This window comes from Phocoena phocoena, chromosome 11 (assembly GCF_963924675.1).
Source record: "Phocoena phocoena chromosome 11, mPhoPho1.1, whole genome shotgun sequence".
NCBI lineage: Eukaryota > Metazoa > Chordata > Mammalia > Artiodactyla > Phocoenidae > Phocoena > Phocoena phocoena.
The window spans coordinates 94461446-94486584 of NC_089229.1; the positions used below are offsets into that span (position 1 = coordinate 94461446).

Consider the following 25139-nt stretch of genomic DNA (forward strand, 5'->3'; position numbering starts at 1 on the left):
TTTCCAAGAGACAGAAAAGGGAAAATAGCTACTAGCTGACGTTTTGTCTAAAGGGCAAATTCAAGATGAGTAATGATCATGCCAGAGGAAACACCTATTCAAGCGCCACCATATCCTCTTGCCTGAGTTATTGCAATAATTTTCAAAGAAGTCTCCCAGCATCTACACTTGTCTTTCTATAGTCCATTTTCAAACGTAGCAGACTGATTCCATTAAATTGAAAACAAACCATGCCAGCTCTCTACTAAAACTCTCCTTGACTTCCCACATATCTGAGTAAAAAAAAATAAATAATTAGAAACAAAAACCAAAAGACCTTTACAACGGTCTACTCACCAAGACAATTGCTGGTCATTTACTCCTTCGAGCTAAGCTGCTTTTCTCCTCATGACTCATTCCATTTAGGATGATGGTTTCTGTACTGTTTCTCAGCCACAGCTGGCATGCTTGCATCTCAGGGCCTTTGAGCTTCCCCGTCCCTTTACCTGAACTATTCTTACCCTAGATACCTGCAGGACCTACTCTTTTACCTTTCAAATCTTTGCCCAAGTATCACGTGTTAATGAGGCTGACTCTGACTACCTTATTTAAAATTACCGGCCCACGTTTCTGTACGTTCTTAACCTCCCTCACCCTCTGTATATTTCCATAACTCTTATCACAGTATCATATATTCTACTATTTACTTACTTATTATCTTTCTTGTACATCATCTGCCTTCTTCCATACAATGTAGGCAGTAAAAGTACAGAGAGTTTTGTTTTCCACTGATGGATCTCAGAATCTGAGAATAGTACCTGCAATGAAGTAGGTATCCAAAAAATATTTTTGTCATGGTTGAAAAAAATATTTAAGGACAAATATTAAAAATGTTAATGTGGGTTGGTAAAAATTAGCAAGAATCTGCTTGAATAAAGTTGGAGAAATAACTCTAAGTGCTATTTCATTAGAATCATAATTACCAGCACCTCCTAAATGATAACACCTCAGCTGTGACAATTTCTAATATCCTATCTTCTTACTTCATGTTCATATGTGCTTCTCTTACCTCTCTCCCTTGCAATTTTTTTTTTTTTTTTTTTTTTTGTGGTACGCGGGCCTCTCACTGTTGTGGCCTCTCGCGTTGCGGAGCACAGGCTCCGGACGCGCAGGCTCAGCGGCCATGGCTCACGGGCCCAGCCGCTCCGCGGCATGTGGGATCCTCCCGGACCGGGGCACGAACCCGTGTCCCCCGCATCGGCAGGCGGACTCTCAACCACTGTGCCACCAGGGAAGCCCCATCCCTTGCAATTTTTTACTGCCTTCTCTCCTGTAACATTTTCTAATACATCAATCCAATGCAAATGACCAAATAACTTTTGATATCCTACTTTTTATAGGGCATTATGCAGGAGGAAGGTCTCTTTAGATTTGTTTAATTTAAAATGATCTGATGAACAATGCACAGGTTGAGACACATAGTGAATTCACAATATATGCTTCCTGAGCCATCCCTCCTAGGGTCTGGTTGCTCCAGCCCAAGCATCTTCCACATTCGTTTGTGTTTAGTATGTTTGATTTAACCAAGCTATCTCCCAAAATACAGAAAAGCATTGGTAGAATAATGTAATTCTACTGAATTTATTTGGGAAAAATTTTGGATATTATCTAAAGCAATCTTTTGATTTCCCTCTCAGCTTAGGAAATTTAGGCAAAAAATTGTTACCTGGTTTTCTAAAGTCATAGGTAGTAATAATCCTAAAAGTCCTGACTCCCAGTAAAATATGTGGTTGTTCATGATCATTGTGTACCAAATGTATTGTATACAAAATGTTAAATTGAGTCCACATGCTGTACGAAGAAAGATCATTGAATTGACTACAAGAGAGCATTTTTAAAGCGAATTCTGTCCCTAACCAGCTATGTGCCTTTAGAGCAATCACTTCATCTAGCTGGACTTCAATCTCCCTTTTTGTAAAATGAAAGAGTAGTATCAATTAGATATACCCCAAAGGACTCTCTTAGGCTGACGTTCCGTGTATATGATGCTTTACGCTATGCCCTTGGGGAAAGGAAAAGCCTTGCCCTATAGTCTTTTCTCTTCTCACAAACGCACAGAGAGGTTAAACTTACTCTGAGTGACACAGTGAGTGTATGATGGGTAAGAACCGGGTGAGGTCCCTCTGACTGGGATTATTGCTCAGCAGAGTCTGAAGGAATCTTTGGCAATTGTAAACTCTTGCCATCTTTTACACTGCAGTTACACAGGAAGTACTAACAAGTAAGCAAAAGAGAGCTGACAAGGGCAACCCCCTCCGTAATTGTTCAGAGACCGCCCAAATAGAAAACACATGCTACTTCCCCTCCCCCTGACCAATTTGGCAATCAGTGTCCAAGTTCACAGGAGAGGGGCGGGGCCTCTCCAGACAGGAACTGGGGTTGGAGGCTTCCTCTGCTACTAGCTCAGACAGAACAACCTTAGGAATGCCACTCAGTACCTCGGTTTCTGAGCTGTCTCACTTGGGGAGATCCAACCATCATAGCTCACGGTCACCGCTGCAGGAATCCGGATGCAGGCCAAGTACAGCAGCACGAGGGACATGCTGGACGCTGATGGGGACACCACGATGAGCCTGCATTCTCGAGCCTCTACTGCAACCCAGCGGCCAGAGCCTGGCCACACAGGTACCCTGTCTCCCGTAGTCCAAATTGGCCAGACCCTTGAGAAATGCACAAGATGAGCCACCTCTCCTAGGAATGCACAAAGTGGAGGAAAGAGAAAATGTTTTCATGATTTACAATAACATGTAACGGAGCACTTTCTACAGCTTGCCTGCCACATATATGAACGTGTGGAAAATTAAACGTATATGCGTAGATGTTTTTCTAAGATTCTGTCTCTGGAAGAGTGGTTTGCAGTTGAGGGTGTGTTGCTTTTTTTTACCAAGCAGTTTCAGCACAGAGACGTGAGACTGTATCTACGATGAGAGCAATGTGCCTTCCCCTTCCTGCGTTCCCATGAAGGCCAGATCCAATGCTGTTTTATTTACCAGCTGTGATCTGATCCGGAAATTTAGATTTATAAAGGCTACCTTTTTGCAAGTTTTGAACTCATGGCTTTAGAGGGGGTTTTCCAAGTGGACACACCAACCCTGATATTCTGTTATAATAGTTCTGCATCTTGAAGTTGTGAGGTCTTGTGAGAGTCATGCCAACATTAAGTGTTTGCATTATCATCTATGAAGTGACAGGGGATTAAATCAAATGCCTTCCAAGGTCATTCACCTTTGAAATCCTGACTTCTTGGTGTAAATAGTGGCCCCAGATGCAATTACATCCCATCCCATTCCTTTTTGTTCTGTTGACTCCTAGAATATTATTGAGATGATTGGATTAAATTATGAAAGTATTTAATTTGAGTTACATCTTATGCTTCTATTTCAAATAATTCACCCTTTGACATAGCAATAATATATATTATTACTATATAATTATAAATATATAATTACTATGTAATAATATATATTATTGCTATGTCCATAGAAGAGACAATTCACACACATAAAGAAGGATTTTATTTCCTAGGAAACTCAGCCAGTCTAAGGCAGAAAGGTGAGTTAAGTTCTAGTAAAAAGACATCAAACTGTAGTAGAGACAAGACTAGGTTCTAATACCAGGGGTGTCACTTACTAACTGTGTGATATTGGACAAGTTACTTAAGTAACCTGTGGCTTCAGCTTCTTCATTTGTAAAATGTTAATGATGGTAACCATGTATACAGCGCCTATTACGTGTCTGATATTATTCTAAGCACTTATACATATTAACTCATATTAACTTGAACTAATGTAAAATAGAAGTAACAGAACCTCTCTTATCAGGTGGCTATAAGTACTAAGGTTGATAACTAGGTAAAAAAAAGTCCTTGGTACGTTGCAGACACATCAAAAGTGTTGAGTTCCTTTTCAATATTTCATTCCTTGAGAATTCTTAAAGTGATCTGTTTAAAATTTTTGTGTGGATCTGCCTCAGAGAGAGATTCATGTAGTCGCCTGTATTTTCATATGTCCTAACTTTTTGACCCTATCCAGATATTCTTCACCTTTTAAAATCTGGACACTCACTTTTTCACTGTTCTCTTCCTTTCCTCCTTTATCAAAAAACGTTTAGGTTTTCTTCCCTTTTCTTACTAAACTTTTCCGTTCACTTTCTATTCGTTGAATGACCCTCGACCTGAGACCCACTAATGGGGCTGCTTTTTACATTTTTATTTACTTATTAATTTTTACTAAACTATCTAGTAAGTTGTGAGGCGGTCCTGGGGATGTCCAGCCTCCTTGATGGGAAGCCAAGTGATAACTTTGGGATGTCAGTTTCTGTAGCCACCAGATATGTGTAATAGGACATGGTATGTTTTCCTCCAACAAATCCTGTGAAGAGCCCGCTGTGGTTTCAGGTGGCTTGTGTACAACTTCATTTTCACCTTTGACTGGAGCTGGGAGGTCTCACAAGGCTTAGCCATCCGCATGATCAGGAACACGGTGTACAAGTAAGTTCTGCTGAGGTTGAGGGTGGAGAGGGGGGTGGGGCAGGATCAAGCACCAGCTGAAACATCTGGCAACCTTTTTGTAAGAATGGAAATGCAAACAGCAGGAATAGGGGTTACAAAGAAGGATCTTAGAGGCAAACACCTGAAAATAGTTATCTTACCCTATGTGTCTAATATTTTGTTTCCATCTGGTGATAATGCAAGTATTTAGAGGAATGTCACTCTAGAAGTCTAATTATCTGTTAGAAAAACAGATCTGATATCATTTTGCTGTTAAAAATAACAGCAACAACTACTCTGGGAATGTTTTGGCAATGCAGAAGATTCAGATTCAACTTAATATTGGGGCACAGCTGTGACTAGAAAATTTTAATGTTTTCTTTAGAATTAACAAAAATAAATGATTTTCTAGTTTTCAATTTTTCGACATAAAATTTATGTTTGTGTTTAAAAATGCCAAATAATTCAGAGGATAGAAAGTAAAAACGAAAGACAACACCCTCAGACCTCCTTTCCCTAAATTTATGTTTGGGGTCATGTTATGCCAGGCATGTTGCAAAGTACTGAGGATACAATGTCAAATATGACATGATCCCTGCATATGAGGAAACTTAAAGTCGAATACAACTGTCAACTGAGCAGCAAGTGTGATACAGTGCCGTGATGGGGCATGAGCTTGGTATAAGGGAGAGCTTGGTCACTTCTGTCTGGTAGGCGTAGAGATCAGGAAAGGTTTGAGAGAGGGAGTGACCATTGAGTGGACTTGACTTTAAGATGTTCCCCACGATATGGGAGAAGAAGTGGGAGGTTTAAGTGGCGGCAGGCACTACAGGCAGGCAGACGCATGAGAGGAGAGCCACGGCAATCTTATGTAACTGTTTTTCAGAGAATGTTGACAAATATGTTATGGTGAGGGGCAGAGTCGGAGGGGGAAGGTTGACAAGAGGTAAGTCTGGAAAGTTATGGAAGACATTATGTCATACGGAGGGAGTTTGATTCTATTCAGTAGGTGAAATGAGTAAGATTTAAGCAGGGAATAACATGATCAATTTTGTGTTTTTAGAAGACCATCTAGGCTGCATGAGGAGTATGAAACTGGATGAGCTAATACCCAGATTTTGCACTAGTCTAAGGATGAGAGGAGAAGAACCTGAACTGAAGTGGTGTGGAAGTGGGGAGGAAGATTCAGATATAAAAGATACTGAGCAGGGAGAGTTTAAAGAATTGGTGACCGGTTACAAGGGGGAAGGCAAGGAGAGGGAGAGCATAGGTGGAGTAGGTTCCATCTGATGACATGTAGATGGTGCTACCATGAAGTGAGCTAGAAACTACAAGAGGAATAGGAAAGACAATGGATTCAGTTTAAGTTTGAGATGCTTGTAAGAGAGGGCACATGCAATTGGAGTTGCCCTAAGGCACTTGTATATACAGCATGTGGGTCGGAGGTAGGGATTCTGAACTGCCTATACAGGTGAGAATTGTAGGCATTTAGGTAGCAATTAAACTTTCTGAGTGAGATCACTGAGGAATGTAAACTGAAAATGAAACAAAACAAGACAAAACACCGGAGAAGAGTGCCAAAGAGAGAATCTTAGGGAATACAATTGAGGGGCAGGCTAAGAAAGAGACTCCAGTAGGAGCTGCTAAGGATGAGTGGTAAAGAGTGATGATGTAGAACAGGAGAGAGGAAGCTAAGATGCAATAACTTCAAGAGAAATGGACAAGTCAATGGTAATGAACAGTGAATTTTAAAAATAATAAACAGTCGGGCTTCCCTGGTGGCGCAGTGGTTGAGAGTCCGCCTGCCGATGCAGGGGACACAGGTTCATGCCCCGGTCTGGGGGGATCCCACATGCCACGGAGCGGCTGGGCCCGTGAGCCATGGCCGCTGGGCCTGTGTGTCCAGAGCCTGTGCCCCGCAACGGGAAAGGCCACAACAGTGAGAGGGCCGCGTACCGCAAATAATAATAATAATAATAGTAAACAGTCAATACGGCAGAGAGTACAAGTATGAGGAAGGCAAAAAACAGCTTACTGTTTTAGAAACAAGAAGGAAAATAGATTATTATATAGCACAGGGAACTCTACTCAATACTCTGCAATGGCCTATATGGGAAAAAGAATCTAAAAACAGAGTGGGTATATGTATATATAAAACTGATGCACTTTGCTGTATACCTGAAACTAACACAACATTGTAAATCAACTGGACTCCAAAAAAAATTTTTTTTAAAAGTCACGGCATAAATTTCATCTACTTGATTCAACAAATCTTTAATTCATGCCTACTAAATATTAAGCATCACGGTAGCACTGGGGAGACTATTTTTAGGTGCTTGGAGAAGTGGAAGGAATAATCTGAATCACTAATTAGAAGAACGTCATGCACTGCTGTTGAACATATGTAGGAGGCCACAGAAGCAAAGAAGAATGAATAAGTTACTGACCATGTTTAGTCATGTGGGTATTTTTGGACGAGGTGACACTTGACCTAGTCTGTAAGCCTGAGTCCAGGTTTTCCAGGTAGAGCAACTCAGGCACTGGGTGACCTTTCCAGAGTGAGGAACACACGTGCAAAGATAAGAGCACAGAGGTAAGTACTGCTTGCTGCAGTGTACTCCTGGGTAGAAGAAGGAAGACGAGAGTACAGAGGGGAGAGGTATTGCTTCTGGATTGGAATTTACATTTTTTTTTTTTTTTTTCGGTATGCGGGCCTCTCACTGTTGTGGCCTCTCCCGTTGCGGAGCACAGGCTCCGGACGAGCAGGCCCAGCGGCCGTGGCTCATGGGCCCAGCCGCTCCGTGGCATGTGGGATCTTCCCGGACCGGTGCACGAACCCGCGTCCCCCGCATCGGCAGGCGGACTCCCAACCACTGCGCCACTAGGGAAGCCCTGGATTGGAATTTAGATCAGGATAAGATCATTTTGGGAAACACCAGCAGAATCAGACAGGATGGCAAGGTAGACTGTCGGTCTGAGGAATGGGCAGTCCTCCAAGAAGGGGTGGATGAGGGGATTTGGGGCAGCTGTGGCTAAAAAGTAGGACGAGAGTCTCTACCATGGAGGGTTTTACAGCACGCTGAGGGGCGCTCATGCTCCCTTCTCCTTAAGGGAGAGAGTAAATGTAGTAAACTCACCTTGGTGGTAGAGTGGAGAATGTATGATTTAAAATGACTGTTACGAACATATTCACAATACAGAAGTGAAAAGTTGCAAGTGGTAAAATGCTAGTGTTTCTGTAATTCCATACGGAACTGCCATATCCAGGCAAATATTAACGTGGGGTTTGTTGGGAGGGTTGGAAAATGATTTTAAACAAGCGCTCCGGGGACTTCCCTGGTGGCGCAGTGGTTAAGAATCTGCCTGCCAAAGCAGGGGACACAGGTTCGAGCCCTGGTCCGGGAAGATCCCGCATGCCATGGAGCAGCTAAGCCCGTGCACCACAACTACTGAGCCTGTGCTCTAGAGCCCGCAAGCCACAACTAGTGAAGCCCGCGCTCTGCAAGAAAGAGAAGCCACCGCAATGAGAAGACCGTGCACCACAGGAGGAGTAGTCCCCGCTCTCTGCAACTAGAGAAAGACCGTGGGCAGCAGTGAAGACACAATGCAGCCAAAAATAAAATTAATTAATTAATTAATTTAAGAAAAAAACAATCAGCTCTGGAATGAGAGTGCTCGGATAGAATGTCTGGCTCCATCATTTACTAGCTGTGCAACCCAAAGCAAATTAAGCAGCTCCTGGGCACTGCAGTTTTCTTATCCAAATAAAGGTTAAAATTAGTGCCTTCTTGGGCTTCCCTGGTGGCGCAGTGGTTGGGAGTCCGCCTGCCGCTGCGGGGGACGCAGGCTCGTGACCCGGTCCAGGAAGATCCCACGTGCCGCAGAGCGGCTGGGCCCGTGAGCTATGGCCGCTGAGCCTGCGCGTCCGGAGCCTGTGCTCCGCAGCGGGAGAGGCCGCAGCAGTGAGAGGCCCGCGTACTGCAAAAAAAAAAAAAAAAAAAAGTGCCTTCTTGGCTGCTTCTGGTTTCCAGGCAGCCCACTCTCATCCTTTCTTGGGAGTGTACTTTCCCTTTGCTTAATTTAAACTTAATTAAACTTAATTAAAGTAGCAGTTTACTACTTAAAACTGCTCTATGCCTCTCATCTGAATTCTTTCCCTGGAGAGGACAAGAACCAAGGAAATTGCTGTTCCACAGTGTCTTTCACAGAGCAGAAATTTTAAATTTTAATGAAGTTCAGCTTATCGACTATTTCTTTCATGGATCATGCCATTGGTGTTGCATCTAGAAAATCATCACCAGTACTTCCAATGGAATAAAACAGAATGGAAGCTTGCCACTTGTGACAACATGGATAGCCCTTGAGGGCATTATGGAAGAATTGTCACCTGGGGAATGCCCATGAGTCTCAACCCACGAGTTAAACTAGTTCAAGGGCTTCCTGGTACAACAGCTGCTCTAAACCTTGGCTCTGCAAGAGGGGGGAGCAGTCACCACAGTGTCCGCTGCAATTCCAAACAAAAGCAGAGCAAAAGTAACATCAGTTACCAGCAGCAAAAACACCTCAAACTACCTGGCACTTTCATTATACCGGGCAGCTTTATTCTAGGTAAATGTACCTTTGCTGGACTTTCCATTTATTAAAATGGCTTCCAAAATTTCAAAAAAAAAAATAGAGTCCTCTTGAATAATTATTGGGAGATTCAAATGAAATACTACAACACACTCAGTAAGTACTATTATCAGTTGCTGTGTGTCCTTGGGTAAGGCAACTAAGCTCTCTAGGTCTCAGTTGCCTACCTATAACATGGGGATTATAATAGCGTCTACCTCATAAGGTATTTGTAAAGATCGATGAGATAATTCATATACAGCATGTATCTCAGTAACTCAAGGAATGTTAGCAATTATCATTAATAGTAATGTTATTTTTGAATTATGTTTCAGAAACAAAACCCCTTGACTGGATAAACAATGGACTCATGTAAATTTTGCTCAAAAGGAGAAGGAAAAATACAATTGACTTTCTAATTGCTGTGAATTAGAAACTCGATATTCTAGAAATAGCTTATATGTTTTTAGAAGTATAGTCTGTTGAAATTATAGGAGGAGTAACGCTCATTTACTTTGAGAATGAAAATAGCAAATATTTGAAATCAATTCACAAGAGAAAGGAAACATGCATTTTCACGAACACTGAAGACTATGCTCAAACCACAGAACCTCCAACCTTTTCCCATGAGGTTTACTGTGCACCACATGACAGGATTAAGGAAACAAAGTTGCTAAAAGGACAATATTTAACGTTTAAAAATATATCCAAAACCAGATATATAATCAGCAATATCTCATGATTGAAAAATGTTGTCAGTAATCTAAAGGATGAGGCAAGTCACTTCTGAAATATTATATACCTTGTCACCTGTTTAGCCCCATGTCTCTGTAAGGCTGGTTCACAGGAAGGGTACAAACTGATGTGCTGTGGTTCACAGGGAAATGTACAAACTGAGCGTGACAATTTAATCCTGGCTCTGCCACTAGTTTGCAATGTGGCTTTGTGCAAATTATTTCAATTCTTTGTGTCTTTTCAAGCTTTTACGATCCTTTCTATTTCAGAGGCATATTAATAGCCTGCATTTGGTAATGTTTGTTTCATTTCTTAGAAGGCCTGGGAGTGGAGGTGTACAAAGTGTTCCCTCTGATGCCTGATGAAGGGCAGCTGGTCAAGTATGACAACTCTCTTCATCCACAAAGTTTCGCATAGCTACAAAGGGATTTATATTCAAAACTTGACCTTAGCACTGTAGAGTTTCATAGTATAGTTATAGTAAGAGGATACAGGAAAGGGGTGTTTTTTTCTATATATATCTTATTATTCCTAGGGATCTTTGTATCATTCCTTGGCCTGTCCACACCTTTTTCTAAACATGCCTCGAGACAGCATAGGGGTTCTCTTCCAAAAACTAATACCGCAAGAAAGCCAAGCCAAACTGAAGCACCTCCCAGGCAGCTTATTTTTTCTTATTTTAGGGTGGGAGTGGTCCCTAGAGAGAGACCTCATTATGATCAGGGCACTAGGAATAAAACTCAGGAACGGTAAACCCACAGTCAGAAAAGAAAATACCTAGAGGGAAATACAGCTTCAAAGAAAAGGAAAAAATAAAACTTTCAACACTATATAGCCTTTCCATCATGGAAGCCTGGTTTCCTAGGAAACGGTCACACCTGCTGTAGAAACTCCCTAGGGTTGTGTTTCTCTGGGTCTTTAGTTAAAACAGGAGGGCTTGTGAATATTGAAGCAGGGAGGGAAGGAGACAGGGAGCAAGGAAGAGGTAGAGAGAGGAGAGTTCGGGTAAAGACATTTCCAAATGATCAGGGAAAGATAACTCCTTAGAAGGGAACTTTTTTTTTTTTTTTTTTTTAGAAGGGAACTTTTAAAACTTTGTGTCCTTTAGCAGAGATACACTACACTTCTTTCTTATTATGTCCTAGAGGCAGCCTTAGGAAGGATCATGTATTTATTCTTTGCATGGATATAATTATTATTAAATAATGTTCTAATCCCTAAATTCCATCCCCTTGTTTCACAGTAAGGATTTAAGTCCACTCTTGTTGCTCCTCTGGGCAGAAAGTCAACATCTCCCTTGCCCCAAATATTATAAAAGGAAAAGTGGGTTTCTGGAGGTATAAATGAGTTGGTTGATTTACATAGTTCTTCTTCTCCTTTACTTTCTTCTTACTTCTAATTTTGGCTGGGGAATTATTAATCATAAAAAAGGGACAGGATCTTTTAAAATTTTATGCCTTTGAGATGTGTATTAATATGAATAGGTTTCAGCAGGAAGAGCCAAGTATATAACAGATATTTATAGATACTAAACACATTCATTCATTCCATTTTAACTGAACTTATTTCAACTGATGTTCTAGGTGCCAGAACTGATGTTCTAGTGACTAAACAGACAATAGTCTTTTGCAAGAAGGAGCTTATTTTCTCCTGGAGTAAGACAGACATAACCCCCCTTCCCTCAAATAAGTAAAATATAGAGTATATTTGATGGTAATAACAGATGATGGAGAAAATAAAGCTACCATGGTGGTGGGTCTACATATGTACTTTCCTCTGGAGTCTAGAAACATCCACCTGGTTAATTTTCTTGGGCTATATAGAACTTTAAAGAGACGAGGGTTTTGGAGAGGATGTCTAGCTTAAGCTATATTCTGCTCTGTGATCTTATTCTTTTATGTTCTGCTGATTTGAGCTATTCTTAAGGACAGTGCCGTGAGAAGCTAGCAATTTCCAGAAAAATTTAGGCCAAATCAGATAAGCCAGCTAATTGAAGGATAGGGGAGAAAGCAGATCTCTATTATATCTGTTTATGATTCAGAATCTCACGTAAGTCAGTGTATAGAAACCAGTTTGGCCAGGAGATGAATTTAGCTGAGTCGGCCCTGTGCTGACAGAAATATTGCTGAAAAGTCAATAGATTTTTTAAAAAAAATCAACCTGTAAAGTTTAATTTTAGAGAACCTCACTAGGTTATTTTAGATGACCTCACTAGGTGATGGGCTTACTCTTGACCCAGCAGAGCTTCTGCAATCACCACAAGGCTCTGTGCCTCTGTAAAAACTACATAGTGGGGCTTCCCTGGTGGCGCAGTGGTTGCGAGTCCGCCTGCTGATGCAGGGGACGCGGGTTCGTGCCCCGGTCCGGGAAGATTCCCACGTGCCGTGGAGTGGTTGGGCCCGTGAGCCATGGCCGCTGAGCCTGCGCGTCCGGAGCCTGTGCTCCGTAACGGGAGAGGCCACAACAGTGAGAGGCCCACGTACTGCAAAAAAAAAAAAAAAAAAAACTACATAGTTAGGTAATATTAATTTTTCATAATTTCATTCTTCATTCATTCACTCGTTCAAATATGTATTCAGCCCTTATATGCCAGACACTATTTTCAGTACTGGAAATACACTGTGAACAAGATAGATAAGATCATTGTTTCAATGGAATGTACATTCAAGGGGAGGTGATAGACAAAAACAAAGCAAAACCATGGAAATATCACTTAATAATCTTATTTTTAAAAAGCATACATAATGCGGTGATGTGCTAGAAATGGACTTCCAAGGACATCTTCCAACAATGCGCCATTTAAGTGGAAAGCTGGGTAACAGAAAGTAGGCTACCAATAACCCATCTGAGGACTGATTAATGCAAGGGTATAGGAAGAGCTAATGCAAAGGTACCAAGACATGGACACACTTGCTTGGATCAAGGGTAAACAGGAGCCCACTGTGACTACAGCATTTGAGTGAGAGAAGAATAGTTCAGAAATGGATGACAAACCTAAGTAGGGCCCAGGTGAAAAAGATTCTTGTAGAATTTTATTCTAAGTACAATAAAACTACAGGCAGTTTTTAAACCACAACGTACCATAATAAAAGGTCCACTTTTTAAAAAGAGCCATCTGGGTCTTAGGAAAAGTGATGTAGATTTTATTCTAAAAATAATGCACACTATTGAAAGTTTTTATGAAGGATGTGGTTATAAAGTGAAAATAAGATTCAGTTTTTAAAATATATCAATGTCTGTGTCCTGATTTTTACTTATTTTCCCTGTTAGATTGTAAGTCTCAGGGGATAGTGATCATATTTTCTATTTCTATACTATCTTTGCTAGTTATCATTCCCCATTTGGAAATAACGTTTGGCACAAATTTCTGTACCTGAAATTTATCACACAGAGGACTTTGCTAAAGAGGAAATGAATTTCTGTGTCTTTAATCCTTCTATTTTCGAACCAGACTTGAATTCCCAATGAAGTGAAACTCACAGGTCACGAAGAGACCAGGGTTTGTTTGAGAGTTTTACTGTCCCTTTATTTTAATCACGATGCTAGAGGATACCTGCCGCTGATTGAGGGTCTTCCTGATCAGATATTGCGGGCTATTCAGATTGATAGTTGACCTCACTAGGTGATGGGCTTACTCTTGACCCAGCAGAGCCTCTGCAGTCACCACAAGGCAAACCCGTGGGGCGTGGGCAAAGGAAGGATGCTGGCTACAGCTTTTTCTTTCTTTTTTTACTTAACAGATACAAAGTTGAGATCACTTAGATCCATCCTTGAGAAACTGATGGTCATGTTGCTTTTATAATCTATTTTTGGAGCTATAAAATCAAATGAATGAGCAAACAAAATCCTTACAAGAGAGAGACTTTTGACAAAGAAATCCCCCCAAAGAAGCAGTAGAACAATCATTTCTCATTACTGATAGGCAATTTGCTTTTTCAGAAGAACCATATGGGAAGGGGGCGTTTTGCAAAACGTAGCAACAAATTAATTCCGCCTCTTCTCTGACGATGTGAAAAATTGTTCTTTGTTAAGGCATTTTCGTGAGAGTCTTTTACAACTCTAATTTTGACAGAAAGGTTATACAAATAGCCGTATGGAGATGATGGTAATGCATAACTTGATTCAGTGCAAAGTAGGACTGGGTGGATGGGGAGGGTAGGAGTGGGTGGGGCTTGTGAAAGAATCTAGCCGCGGTAAGTGAGGCTTGGCGTGGAGCCTTGTGACAGTGTTTCCTAGGACAGAGGGAATGTTATCTAGCCCCTGAATACTGTTGTCCTGTAACTTTTGCTCCTTCCTGGAACCAGCTCCTCTCACTGGCTTGCTGCTGACATAGAGCCAAGAGGAAGAAAAAGTGTCTTTTCTTTTGTCCCCTGCAGAGCCCCGGCGTCCCTCTTCTGCTTGGCGTCCAGTGGCCCTGATCCTGCTGACTCTGTGTTCGGTGCTGGTGATTAGCCTGGCAGCTCTGGGGCTTGTGTGTAAGTCTGCACTCTGACTTGGGGGAAGATCCTGGTTCCAAGGTTTGTCTAGGATGAGAAATACTTGTTATGATATTCTTTTTTTTTCTTTTTTTACTTTGATTCTGGAGCCTGTGAATAAGTCCTTATTGAAATGCAACTCTGTAAATGATGTACCTTATTCTAATGCAACTCTGTAAATCACGAGCATAGTGGAAGAAACATTAAAATACAACAGTCACTTACCAGCTAGACTTTTACATTCTGAGATAAGAAGGTTTTTGTTCTTTGTTTATATATCGATATTGTTGTTTGTTTATATATCAATATTTAACATCAGCAGTTTTTAATGAATGCATACTTCAGCCCTCTTCCATTCCACAAAAGACGACAGAGGCAGTGGTTTTTGCTTTTAGCATTCACGGCTGAGTGGGCTAATCAGAGGAAAAGATTTCATTTGTATCCCACCCCCTCAATATACGGAGAAGAGACCAGGTCTTAATCACTGTAATATTTTTCAAAAAGTCCAGGAAGTTATAGAATCATTTTGCAAAGACTCATGAAAATCAAATAAGGAAGAATTCACGTATAAAGTCTTTAAATTTCAAACTAGTAAGGACAGAGTAAAAAACTTAAAAAGGAAGTGAGTAAATGGGTTTCATCAGATGGGACCCTACAGCAATATGTCCTGAACAGTTGAAGAAGGTGGTTCAAGGTAAAAGAGCACATAGAAAAGCAGGTTCAAATGTCAAAATTGGATTTTTTTATAGGAAATTTTAGAACTTGTTTGTAATCTTAAATTTTAAAATTAAAAAAAAAATGTATCTTAGTGTTTCCACCCTGGCTCCCACATTTTTACTTCATTTTGATATAACTGTTCGTTTGCATAAACCATTCTTTTTAGTGGTATAAAGCAACTCTCATGATTCATGAAGAATTTTTTTTACTTAGATTTAGAAACCTGGAGTTTAAAGCTAAGTGTTGAAATTTTCTAGCCAAGTGATGTTGAGAAAGTTACCTATTCTCACTGAGCCCAATTGCAAAACTTTAAAAATAAAGCAACAATAACATGACTCTTTCAGTGACTGAATGGGATAACAATATATGGTACATTGTCAATATACCGATCAATAGATAAATGGATTTATGATTTTAGGTTGAGTAACGGTTTGACAGTATACACAGAAAGATTTATTGAGCAGTAAATATGGTTAGGGAATTTATCCCTGAAGTCAGGAATTGTCATTATGACTCCATATTTTCAGATAGGGAAACAGAAATCAATTTGCCCAAGGCAATACAATTTATTATGTACTATAGTCCAAACCTGAGTGTAGGCAATGCGCTCAGAGCCTGGGATCTTAAATAACATACTGTTGCTGTCTTCCCCAGATGTAGAAAATAGAAATAGAAATAGAAGTGAAGAATGTAAGGTGTCCAGTCTGACTTGGTAAATTGGATTAGTTTTTCAGTTCTACCAGCTCTCCAACACTCAGCAAGAAAACATTTCTCAAAAGGAAGAAAGGCTGGGGAATCTCTCCCGACAGCTGCAATCTCTCCAGACTCAGAAAAGGAAGCTTGCAGAGACTCTGCATCACGTGGCTGAAAGACTCTGCCGTGAGCTCTATAACAAAACAGGAGGTGAGTCCTGATCGCTGAGCTCCCCTTTGGGAGCGCTATACAGAGCTATACGGAGAATCAGTCCATATAGCGCTGATTCTCCCATTAAACGTACCTGGGAACCATGTATTATTCAACTAGTTGTCTGGCAAACTTAATAAAGGTTTGGACATCCAGATCATCCCCGGTTATTGGGATCACGTAGTTCAGCTGTGTCTGTGTTACAGAACATGAAGGGATTCAGCAAATTCAGACATTTAGAATAATAAATACAATTAACTTCAATTAATCAGAATAACACAAGTAAATAAAATACAGGTTTTTTTTCTCAACTGACCTTGGCACCTAAATACCTAAGAGTAGGATACATTTCCTGATGTATTCACAAATCCTTCCTCATGAAGAAGTTAATGAACTCATAACTATAGTTCCTGGATTTTAAGAATCATACAAGAATCGAGTTTAAAAGACAGATAAATGGAATCAGGCTCTAGTTATCTTAATGTAGTATGACTTGTCTGGGTACCAAAAATCTACATTTTATTAAGGACCACCTATGATGACAATGCCAATTTTGTTTGTTTGTTTGTTTTTGCGGTACGCGGGCCTCTCACTGCTGTGGCCTCTCCCATTGCGGAGCACAGGCTCCAGACGCGCAGGCTCAGCGGCCATGGCTCACGGGCCCAGCCGCTCCGCGGCATGTGGGATCTTCCCGGACCGGGGCACGAACCCGCATCCCCTGCATCGGCAGGCGGACTCTCAACCACTGCGCCACCAGGGAAGCCCGACAATGCCAATGTTGGATGAACTGTGCTTTGGTAAATACTAGTGGACAAGCCTAGAAGCATCACCTTAGTTCTTTGTCTTCTTTTTCTTCTATCCTTCTGGGTTTCATAACATCCAGCTCTATTCAAGTCTGTCTTGTTTTCTGTTCTCCCTATTATGCGTGCATAGGAAGCCAGATACATTGCCAAGTCCCCGATTTGTCTTGCGGGGACTCTACAGTCAGATGAAGTCTCCCAGTCGTCCCCACACAAACTGGTTTCCACACTAACCAGACAGCCTGATTTCATGGTTACCCAGTAAATAACATCAGCACGCACGCTTCCACTTCTCTAAGTGATTCTTTCCTACACGACTGATGATCTCACTGGTCATAATTTTATTTATTTTCTTTATTCTTCTTTAACTTTACTGAGGAATAATCGACAAATATAATTATATATATTTAAAGTATACTACATGATGAGTTGATATACACATATATTATGAAGTGATTATCAAGATCAAGATAATTAACACACCTACCAGATTACTCATGGCATTAAGGGACATTGTAAGGGGTTTGGCTTCTATTTTTTTTTTTGCGGTACGCGGGCCTCTCACTGCTGTGGCTTCTCCCGTTGCGGAGCACAGGCTCCGGACGCGCAGGCTCAGCGGCCATGGCTCACGGGCCCAGCCGCTCCGCGGCATGTGGGATCTTCCCGGACCGGGGCACAAACCCACGTCCCCTGCATCGGCAGGCTGACTCCCAACCACTGCGCCACCACGGAAACCCTTGGCTTTTATTTTGAGCAAAAGAAAGATTCATTTCAGGACCCCGAGCAGGAGAAGTACATGTCTGACATGAGTTTTTAAAGGCTCATTCTACAAATATGTTGAAAATAGACTGGGAGAGGGTAGGAAGGATAGAAACAGAGAAATCACATAAGAGATGACTATTGCAATAATCCAGGAAAGAGGGAATGGTTCCTCAAGCTAGGATATTATTGATGGAGATGAATGCATGATGTAATAAAGTGGGGTGTGAGGGGTATGAGGGAGATAAAGGAGTCAAAGATAACTCCAGAGTTCTGGGGCAAAGCAGAAATGGGGAAGAATTCTGTGGTCATGAGGGGGGAGGTTAGGAACCAGGGATGCTGTTTTGAGCATGTTGACTTTGAAATATCCCTTAGATATGTGTGGTGATATGAGTAGGCAGTTTGATATATAAGGAAAAAGGTCTGGGCCAGAGATATAAGCCAACTTTCAAAGCAAATCTCCCAAGTTATTGATTTACTTAAAACCTCATTTTACCTTATGAAATATTTTAAACAGTCAGAAAAATATGAACAATAATGTAACATCCATCTGTGTATTGACCACTCAGATTTTCACATGTTAACATTTTGACACTGGATTGCTTTTAAAATAAAGACATTTTTGTGGAATCATTGAGTTCCCATCTCACCATACACTGACAAGGGATGTGGATACAGGTGCCCAACTCTCAAAGGACCAAGGCCATGTATCCACATAGGTGATAAGACCATGGTTCTCAGGGCCTAGTTCCTGTATTTACAATCACGACCCACTCAGTCCATCTCACCCTTGACTTGTGCACTTATTTCTCTGACTTTGATGACCGTTTCAATTTCTGACACATGGAGATTTACCATCTTAACTCATGCTTGGCTTAGTATTGTGTTTATGTGATTTTTTTCTAAAATTTTATTCACTTATGCTTTGAATGAAAAAATAATCCAGGGCTTCCCTGGTGGCGCAGTGGTTGAGAGTCCGCCTGCTGATGCAGGGGACGCGGGTTCGTGCCCCGGTCCGGGAAGACCCCACATGCCACGGAGCGGCTGGGCCCGTGAGCCATGGCCGCTGAACCTGTGTGTCCGGAGCCTGTGCTCCGCAACGGGAGCGGCCAGAGCAGTGAGAGGCCCGCGTACCGCAAAAAAAAGAAAAAAAGAAAAAAAAGAAAAAAGAATCCAGATCTTATTGATATATATTTCATTAAAAAATCCTTTCACTACCGTATAAGTGGATTCTGAGGAAGAAAATTATAGAAACTTCAATGGTTTCCCAAATCCAATGCATATTGAGTTTTTGAACAGATGAAAAGTTCTTTATGAAATTGAATATTCTCTCTGTATGCTGAATTACACGGGTCAAGGAACACTGAAGTTCCAATCATTCACTACTAGATTCCATTGTCCATAAAAGCAGGTAGTGTCTATTTTAATTCCCATTGTATACCCAATTATAACTGGGTTATAGTGGGCGTTCAGTAACTATTTGTAATTATCATTGGGCAATTAAATATCTAAGAGCTAGGGAATCAATTCTTTCTTGCGTCATCAAATATTATGTAGTTTCAAGAGAACAAAAACAACAGACCTGGGTAGAAGATAACATTAAATTTGGTTTCTTTTCAAGAACACAGATGCAGCCCTTGCCCAGAAAAATGGAAGTGGCATGGGGACAAATGCTACAAGTTCTATGAAGAAAGCAAGAGTTGGCAGGGTTGTGAATATTTCTGCATTGCTGAGAACTCGACCATGCTGAAGATGAATACACAGGAAGTACTGGTAAGGTCCTGAGGCTTGGTCAGTGTTTGAAGTACTCTCAGAAAGAAATCTTTAAAAGATTCTAAGGAGTCAAAGCCCACAGACTCTCCTATTTATTGCCATCAAGGCCTAAGTCTTATTCCTATTGCTTTGAATGATCTCCTGAGGTCATCATTTGTGGAATGATCTCCACAACTATCCACCCCTTAGAAACAAGACCTTCAAGTTCCCAAACAGTCAGGAATCAAATGAAGAAGGTTTTTTTTTTTTTTTTTGCGGTACGCGGGCCTCTCACTGTTGTGGCCTCTCCCGTTGCGGAGCACAGGCTCCAGACGCGCAGGCTCAGCGGCCATGGCTCACGGGCCCAGCCGCTCCGCGGCATGTGGGATCCTCCCGGACCGGGGCACGAACCCGTGTCCCCTGCATCGGCAGGCGGACTCTCAGCCACTGCGCCACCAGGGAAGCCCTGAAGAAGGTCTTAATTTCTTAACCTCTTTTGGTTTGGTTAGGAAGGGAACAATATTGATGCCACGTCAGAGACATGAAAATAGCACTTCCTGTCTTTCCATGTGAAAGTGACAAAACTTTTGATTGAAAAACATTTAATTAAATCATTGCCATAATCTGCAAGTAAATATCTAGCCTTCCAGAAGTTTACACCCTAAAATAGACTGGTCAAGGCAAATATGAAAATGAAATTGGCATATATTGACTAAGTACATGCAGTTAAAGTTCACTATTAAAATGGCATGATTGTTCCCTTTTACATTTATTATTGTCTTTGGATTTTTTTTTAAAACATCTTTACTGGAGTGTAATTGCTTTACAGTGGTGTGTTAGTTTCTGCTTTATAACAAAGTGAATCAGCTATACATATACATATATCCCCATATCTCCTCCCTCTTGGGTCTCCCTCCCGCCCTCCCTTTCCCACCCCTCTAGGTGGTCACAAAGCACTGAGCTGATCTCCCTGTGCTATGCGGCTGCTTCCCACTAGCTATCCACTTTCCACTTGGTGGTATATATAAGTCCATGCCACTCTCTCACTTCGTCCCAGTTTACATTTCCCCCTCCCTGTGTCCTCAAGTCCATTCTCTACATCTGAGTCTTTATTCCTGTCCTGCCCCTAGGTTCTTCAGAACCATTTTTTTTTTTTTTTAGATTTCATATATATGTGTTAGCATACGGTATTTGTTTTTCTCTTTCTGACTTACTTCACTCTGTAGGACAGACTCTAGGTCCATCCACCTCACTACAGATAGTTCAATTTCATTTCTTTTTATGGGTGAGTAATATTCCATTGTATATATGTGCCACATCTTCTTTATCCATTCATCTGTCGATGGACAGTTAGGTTGCTTCCATGTCCTGGCTGTTGTAAATAGAGTGGCAATGAACATTGTGGTACATGACTCTTTTTGAATTATGGTTTTCTCAGGGTATATGCCCAGTAGTGGGATTGCTGGGTCGTACGGTAGTTCTATTTTTAGTTTTTTAAGGAACCTCCATACTGTTCTCCATAGTGGCTGCATCTATAGCCTTTGGATTTAATTCCTCAAGCGGTATGACCATTATTTATTTATCATTGTTTTAGCAGAGGTCTTGGCACAGAGTAGTTTATCAACAAAGAGTTATTTAATTGAAATTAATACCCTGCTAACTGTGCAAACTCTTAACATCTTTCTAGTTACATCTTAATTCCTATCCACTTCCTGAAATCTGTGATGAATGAAACTCTGCAATCTCTCTCAAACCTCTAAGATAATCTTTTTCATCCTTTCTTTTTTTTTTTTAACATCGTTATTGGAGTATAATTGCTCTACAATGGTGTGTTAGTCTCTGTTGTATAACAAAGTGAATCAGCTATACATATACATATATTCCCATATCTCCTCCCTCTTGCGTCTCCCTCCCTCCCTCCCTATCCCACCCCTCTAGGTGGCTCTTGATGGCTCAATTTAGGCAGAAAAAGAAGCGATTTATTTGACTAAGCCCATGTATCCCAGCATAAAACCTCCTAATTTTTTTATTCTCTGTTTCCTCCACCTCCAGCACAAACTGAGGATTCAGTTATACCACTGAAGTATACTAGATGCAGTGATTAGAAGTATTATTATGAAAGTTACATAGTAATTTTATCTTATGTACTTCATGTATTTGCATATATTTAAGTCACTTTCATATGATTTATTTATAGAACTTTTAATGTGAAGGGGCCACCATTCAGTTGGAAACACTATTTTCAACTATAGTTTCTTTGATATGCCTATACTGTAACTATCACTTAGTGATAGTTTCATTTATATTTCCAGTAATCTTTTATTGAACCAATATGTGCCATTAATTATCCAAGGGATTGAGGATGTGAAAATGAATAAAACAAAGTATACGTCCTTAAGGAACTCATAGTATCGTGGAAAAGGAAGGTGTAACAATGGATAATGATAAAAGATTTAGATAATTTCTGTGTTAAAGAGTTGATATAGAAGGAAATAAATAACTTTAAACATTTTTCAATATGGATAGTAGAAAAGGAATTACATCTATGTAAATACACAAAAATGTATATGCATATGTATGAAACATTTCTCCGTTTTCCCTTCTTAGTCTGAGACATAAATCAGCCTTATAAATTTTTCTTTTACCCTGCTTTGCATTAAAGTATATTCATTATTCTTTTCTCGTTCCTGGTCAGTCCTTTTCACATGTATTCATGAAGATTACTTCCATTCCTGCACTTTTCCTTCCATATTCTTCCAGTTTCCAGAATCACTCCACATCTCTACATCCCATATTTTTTATATCAATCTTGTTTAATCCTGTGACTTGAAAATAATGGGTCATTTATAAATCTTGGTTGATGTGATTCTTGGTTTCGGAACATCAGCATATAGTCTATGCTTATTAAGAAAAAATAATCCTTTAACTTGGACAAATTAACTGACCTCAGCATGGACACTATTTTTCTTGAATGTACTATCATCTACGTTCTCATATTAAAAGTGAGGGCCAGCCCTACACGTCTCTGTATGTATATAACAATTCTAAAGCTAAATGTTTTCTTGTGTGCCTTTCACAGGAGTTTGCCATGCCTCAGAGCTACTCTGAGTTTTTCTACTCTTATTGGACAGGGCTATCCCGCAACGGCAATGGCAAGGCCTGGCTGTGGATGGACGGAGCCCCTTACTCCCATGAACTGTAAGCCTTCAGCACATTTCATGGGAAAGGCATTTAACAGAGAGCTTTTGCCTGAGTGACAGATATAAATGAAACTATCACTGTGTTTGTAGGAGGACTTCCAAAGGTATATAAAACATAGTACTTACTCTCAGAATGGCTCATAAACCAGTGAGAGAGACAGACCGGGATTCTCGGAGAGAGAGGGAGAGAGAGGGAGGGAGAGAGAGGGCTGTGTTATGGGTGAATAAACTGAAGCCCAGGTTGTAATGGGTGGCCTGCCTAAGGTGGCACAACTCTACAACTTGTCAATACCCAGAGGCAGTATAAGACCTCAGATTTCTTGGCTGTCTGTGCAGTGAAATGGGGAGCACATCTTTCAAAATAGTCTCTGAGAATAGATTTACTCACAATATAAACAGTAATATTATCAAAAATTAGTTTTACTTATATGAGCATTTAGATAGGCATGTGTATGGTATATTGTTTGAGATGGGCAAACGTAATATCTATATCAAAATATATTACAGTTTAAAGCCTTGTTTGAGCAGACACCTTTCTATATACCTATATAGGATTTATTTTTCCAGGAGATAGTACATATTCAATGTGATTATTTTTTACAGTTAAATAAATTGAGTCACAGAGAAGGTAGATAATTTTTCAGATGGCAGTAAAATCGAATGATAAATTGGATTATAACGTGTATTTTAATTTTAGTTAGAAATAGTTTTTGTTGTTTTGGGTGAGCTGATGCTTCTAAGAATCGTATGGAAACTGAGGGGCTGAGAGGAAAGAGTCTGGTGACCCCATCTTTCCAGTAGACTCATTATGGGTGTCTATTCTATAATTTTATCAAGTTTAGGACACTCCCTGTGTACTTTTGTATTTGAGAAGTAAACTATGATAAGATGAACTTTTTCTCTCTTTTTTGAGGTTTGAGATTATAATAGATTTCACCAGCCTAAGAAGTAGGGACTGTGTGACCATCCTCAATGGAAAGGCTTTCTCCAAGGACTGCAGGGAGTTGAGGCGATGTGCATGTGAAAGAGCTGCAGCCACGGTGAAGCTGCAGAGGCTCCACGAGCCCCTCTGAGCCGGACGTGGAGGCCAATGGTTCTCCAGCTACAACTGCAACTGCGGGCTCCCTTCAGAGAAGTGGAAGATTTCTGCTCTGCAGAACAGAAGTCAAGTTCTTTATGTGCGCCTGGCCTAGTGTGGTTTCCGTTCCTCTTCCTTCCATTTAATCCCTGTTTATACCTTCCAGGTACTGAAGATTTGATAATAATAAATGTAAATAATGGAAAGTGTTGGTGGGTTTGGAAAGGACTTGTGCTTTGGGGAAAAATTCCAACGTACAGATGCTCTTCAAAATGTGGGAGCAATCAGTGTTGTGGTTGTGTGTGCCTTATTGAGAGTTTGTGGGGACTCTACAAGAGTGCTGACTATTTCATTATTTGAGAAAAATAAGAAGTCTTGGAGAGGCATGCTGTCTTCAAGAGGATGGTTTTAACATTTTAAATTTTAAATCTTTTGAGGCACGTTTATAACATCAATGTGTGGCTGAAGATGAGTCAACCGAATTGTGATAGGGTGAGTTATCCAATCAGGTCATGGCAAGTGAAAGAGGCACTGTGACATCTGCATACACAGCTGGCTTCTGTGTAGGGGCCGCTAGCTCAGGGCAATATGCACGCACATAACAGAAATCATTGCAGATAACACCATCACAGCCACTGACTTCATCGACTTAGAGATAAATCAATTTTAGGGGTTTAACACTAGAAAGGCTAATCTATTATCATTCTTTGTTTTTCAACAGTGGAAACTACAATGCTTCAGTTTTATTTTCAGTAAACATCTATCTCACGGTGAAATGACATTGAATTAGCAAATACACGATAAAGGGGAGATGTTTGTATTTATTCCTGTAAGACTGTGTCACTTATCAATCGTTGCTTGTAGATTTCTTCCTTAAGAATTTTCCCTTCAATTTTCTGTTAATTAGTTAGGAAATTTCTTCAACATTCAACAAATTTTACATCGATTTATTGTGTACTGCAAAAAGAACTGCATTTGTGGCCATAAAATGAAGTTTTAGATCCCGTATTGTAATTTATTATCTGGCAAATCCCTTCACTTCACAAAACTTATTTCATCAAGTATAAAGTAGACATATTTACAGTTTCCTCAGGGTGTTCTTGTTGGCTGAAATGAGGTACATGTGGAATTAGTTTCGTAATCTACGTTGCAATGTAAAACGTAAGGGACATTAAAAATATGTAGAAAAGCAGAGGAGGGATTTAGTTTTTAAAAGTAGGGAAGCGAAAGCAAGCATAAACCACCTTCTTCAGAGACCTATATTCGTGAACAAATTATAGAGAGGACCCTACACTGGGGGCCTGTGGATGTTACTAAATATTTTCTATGACGGGTGCAGATATTTAATGAACGTGGTTGATATAATAAGCACATAACGAGAGACATGGATTAGACCTTTAGTTAAGCAATTGTTATTTAAGCCTTGTTACTGCAGCAAGAAAATATGGTTAATCTGAGAAAGTCAAATGGTTTTGCGAACTAAGTACAATTGAGGTGGCACACATTCAGTTTTGACCCCTGGCATCTTACGTGACTGCGGACTGGTTCAGGGCTGGATGACGGATGTCTCTTTAAATGTCA

The 25139-nt window shown here is 40.5% G+C and overlaps 1 protein-coding gene across 1 annotated transcript; it reads left to right on the forward strand.

Annotated features, from left to right (window-relative positions):
* The first annotated feature begins 2547 nt into the window (after nucleotides 1-2547).
* CLEC1A (C-type lectin domain family 1 member A) lies at nucleotides 2548-23567 on the forward strand. Its single transcript, XM_065887275.1, has 6 exons — nucleotides 2548-2664; nucleotides 14251-14349; nucleotides 15793-15969; nucleotides 19150-19301; nucleotides 22360-22478; nucleotides 23394-23567. Exons 1-6 carry the CDS (start codon nucleotides 2550-2552, stop codon nucleotides 23551-23553), a joined length of 822 nt encoding a protein of 273 aa, XP_065743347.1. The 5' UTR covers nucleotides 2548-2549; the 3' UTR covers nucleotides 23554-23567.
* Nucleotides 23568-25139: the final 1572 nt, after the last annotated feature.

Bases quoted from the DNA above. Each gene is read 5' to 3' on its own strand.
- CLEC1A (XM_065887275.1), top strand. From the start codon at position 2,550: ATGCAGGCCAAGTACAGCAGCACGAGGGACATGCTGGACGCTGATGGG. The intron at 15,970-19,149 runs GTGAGTCCTGAT...TTTCTTTTCAAG, and splicing joins GCTCTATAACAAAACAGGAG to AACACAGATGCAGCCCTTGC. The intron at 22,479-23,393 runs GTAAGCCTTCAG...CTCTTTTTTGAG, and splicing joins GCCCCTTACTCCCATGAACT to GTTTGAGATTATAATAGATT.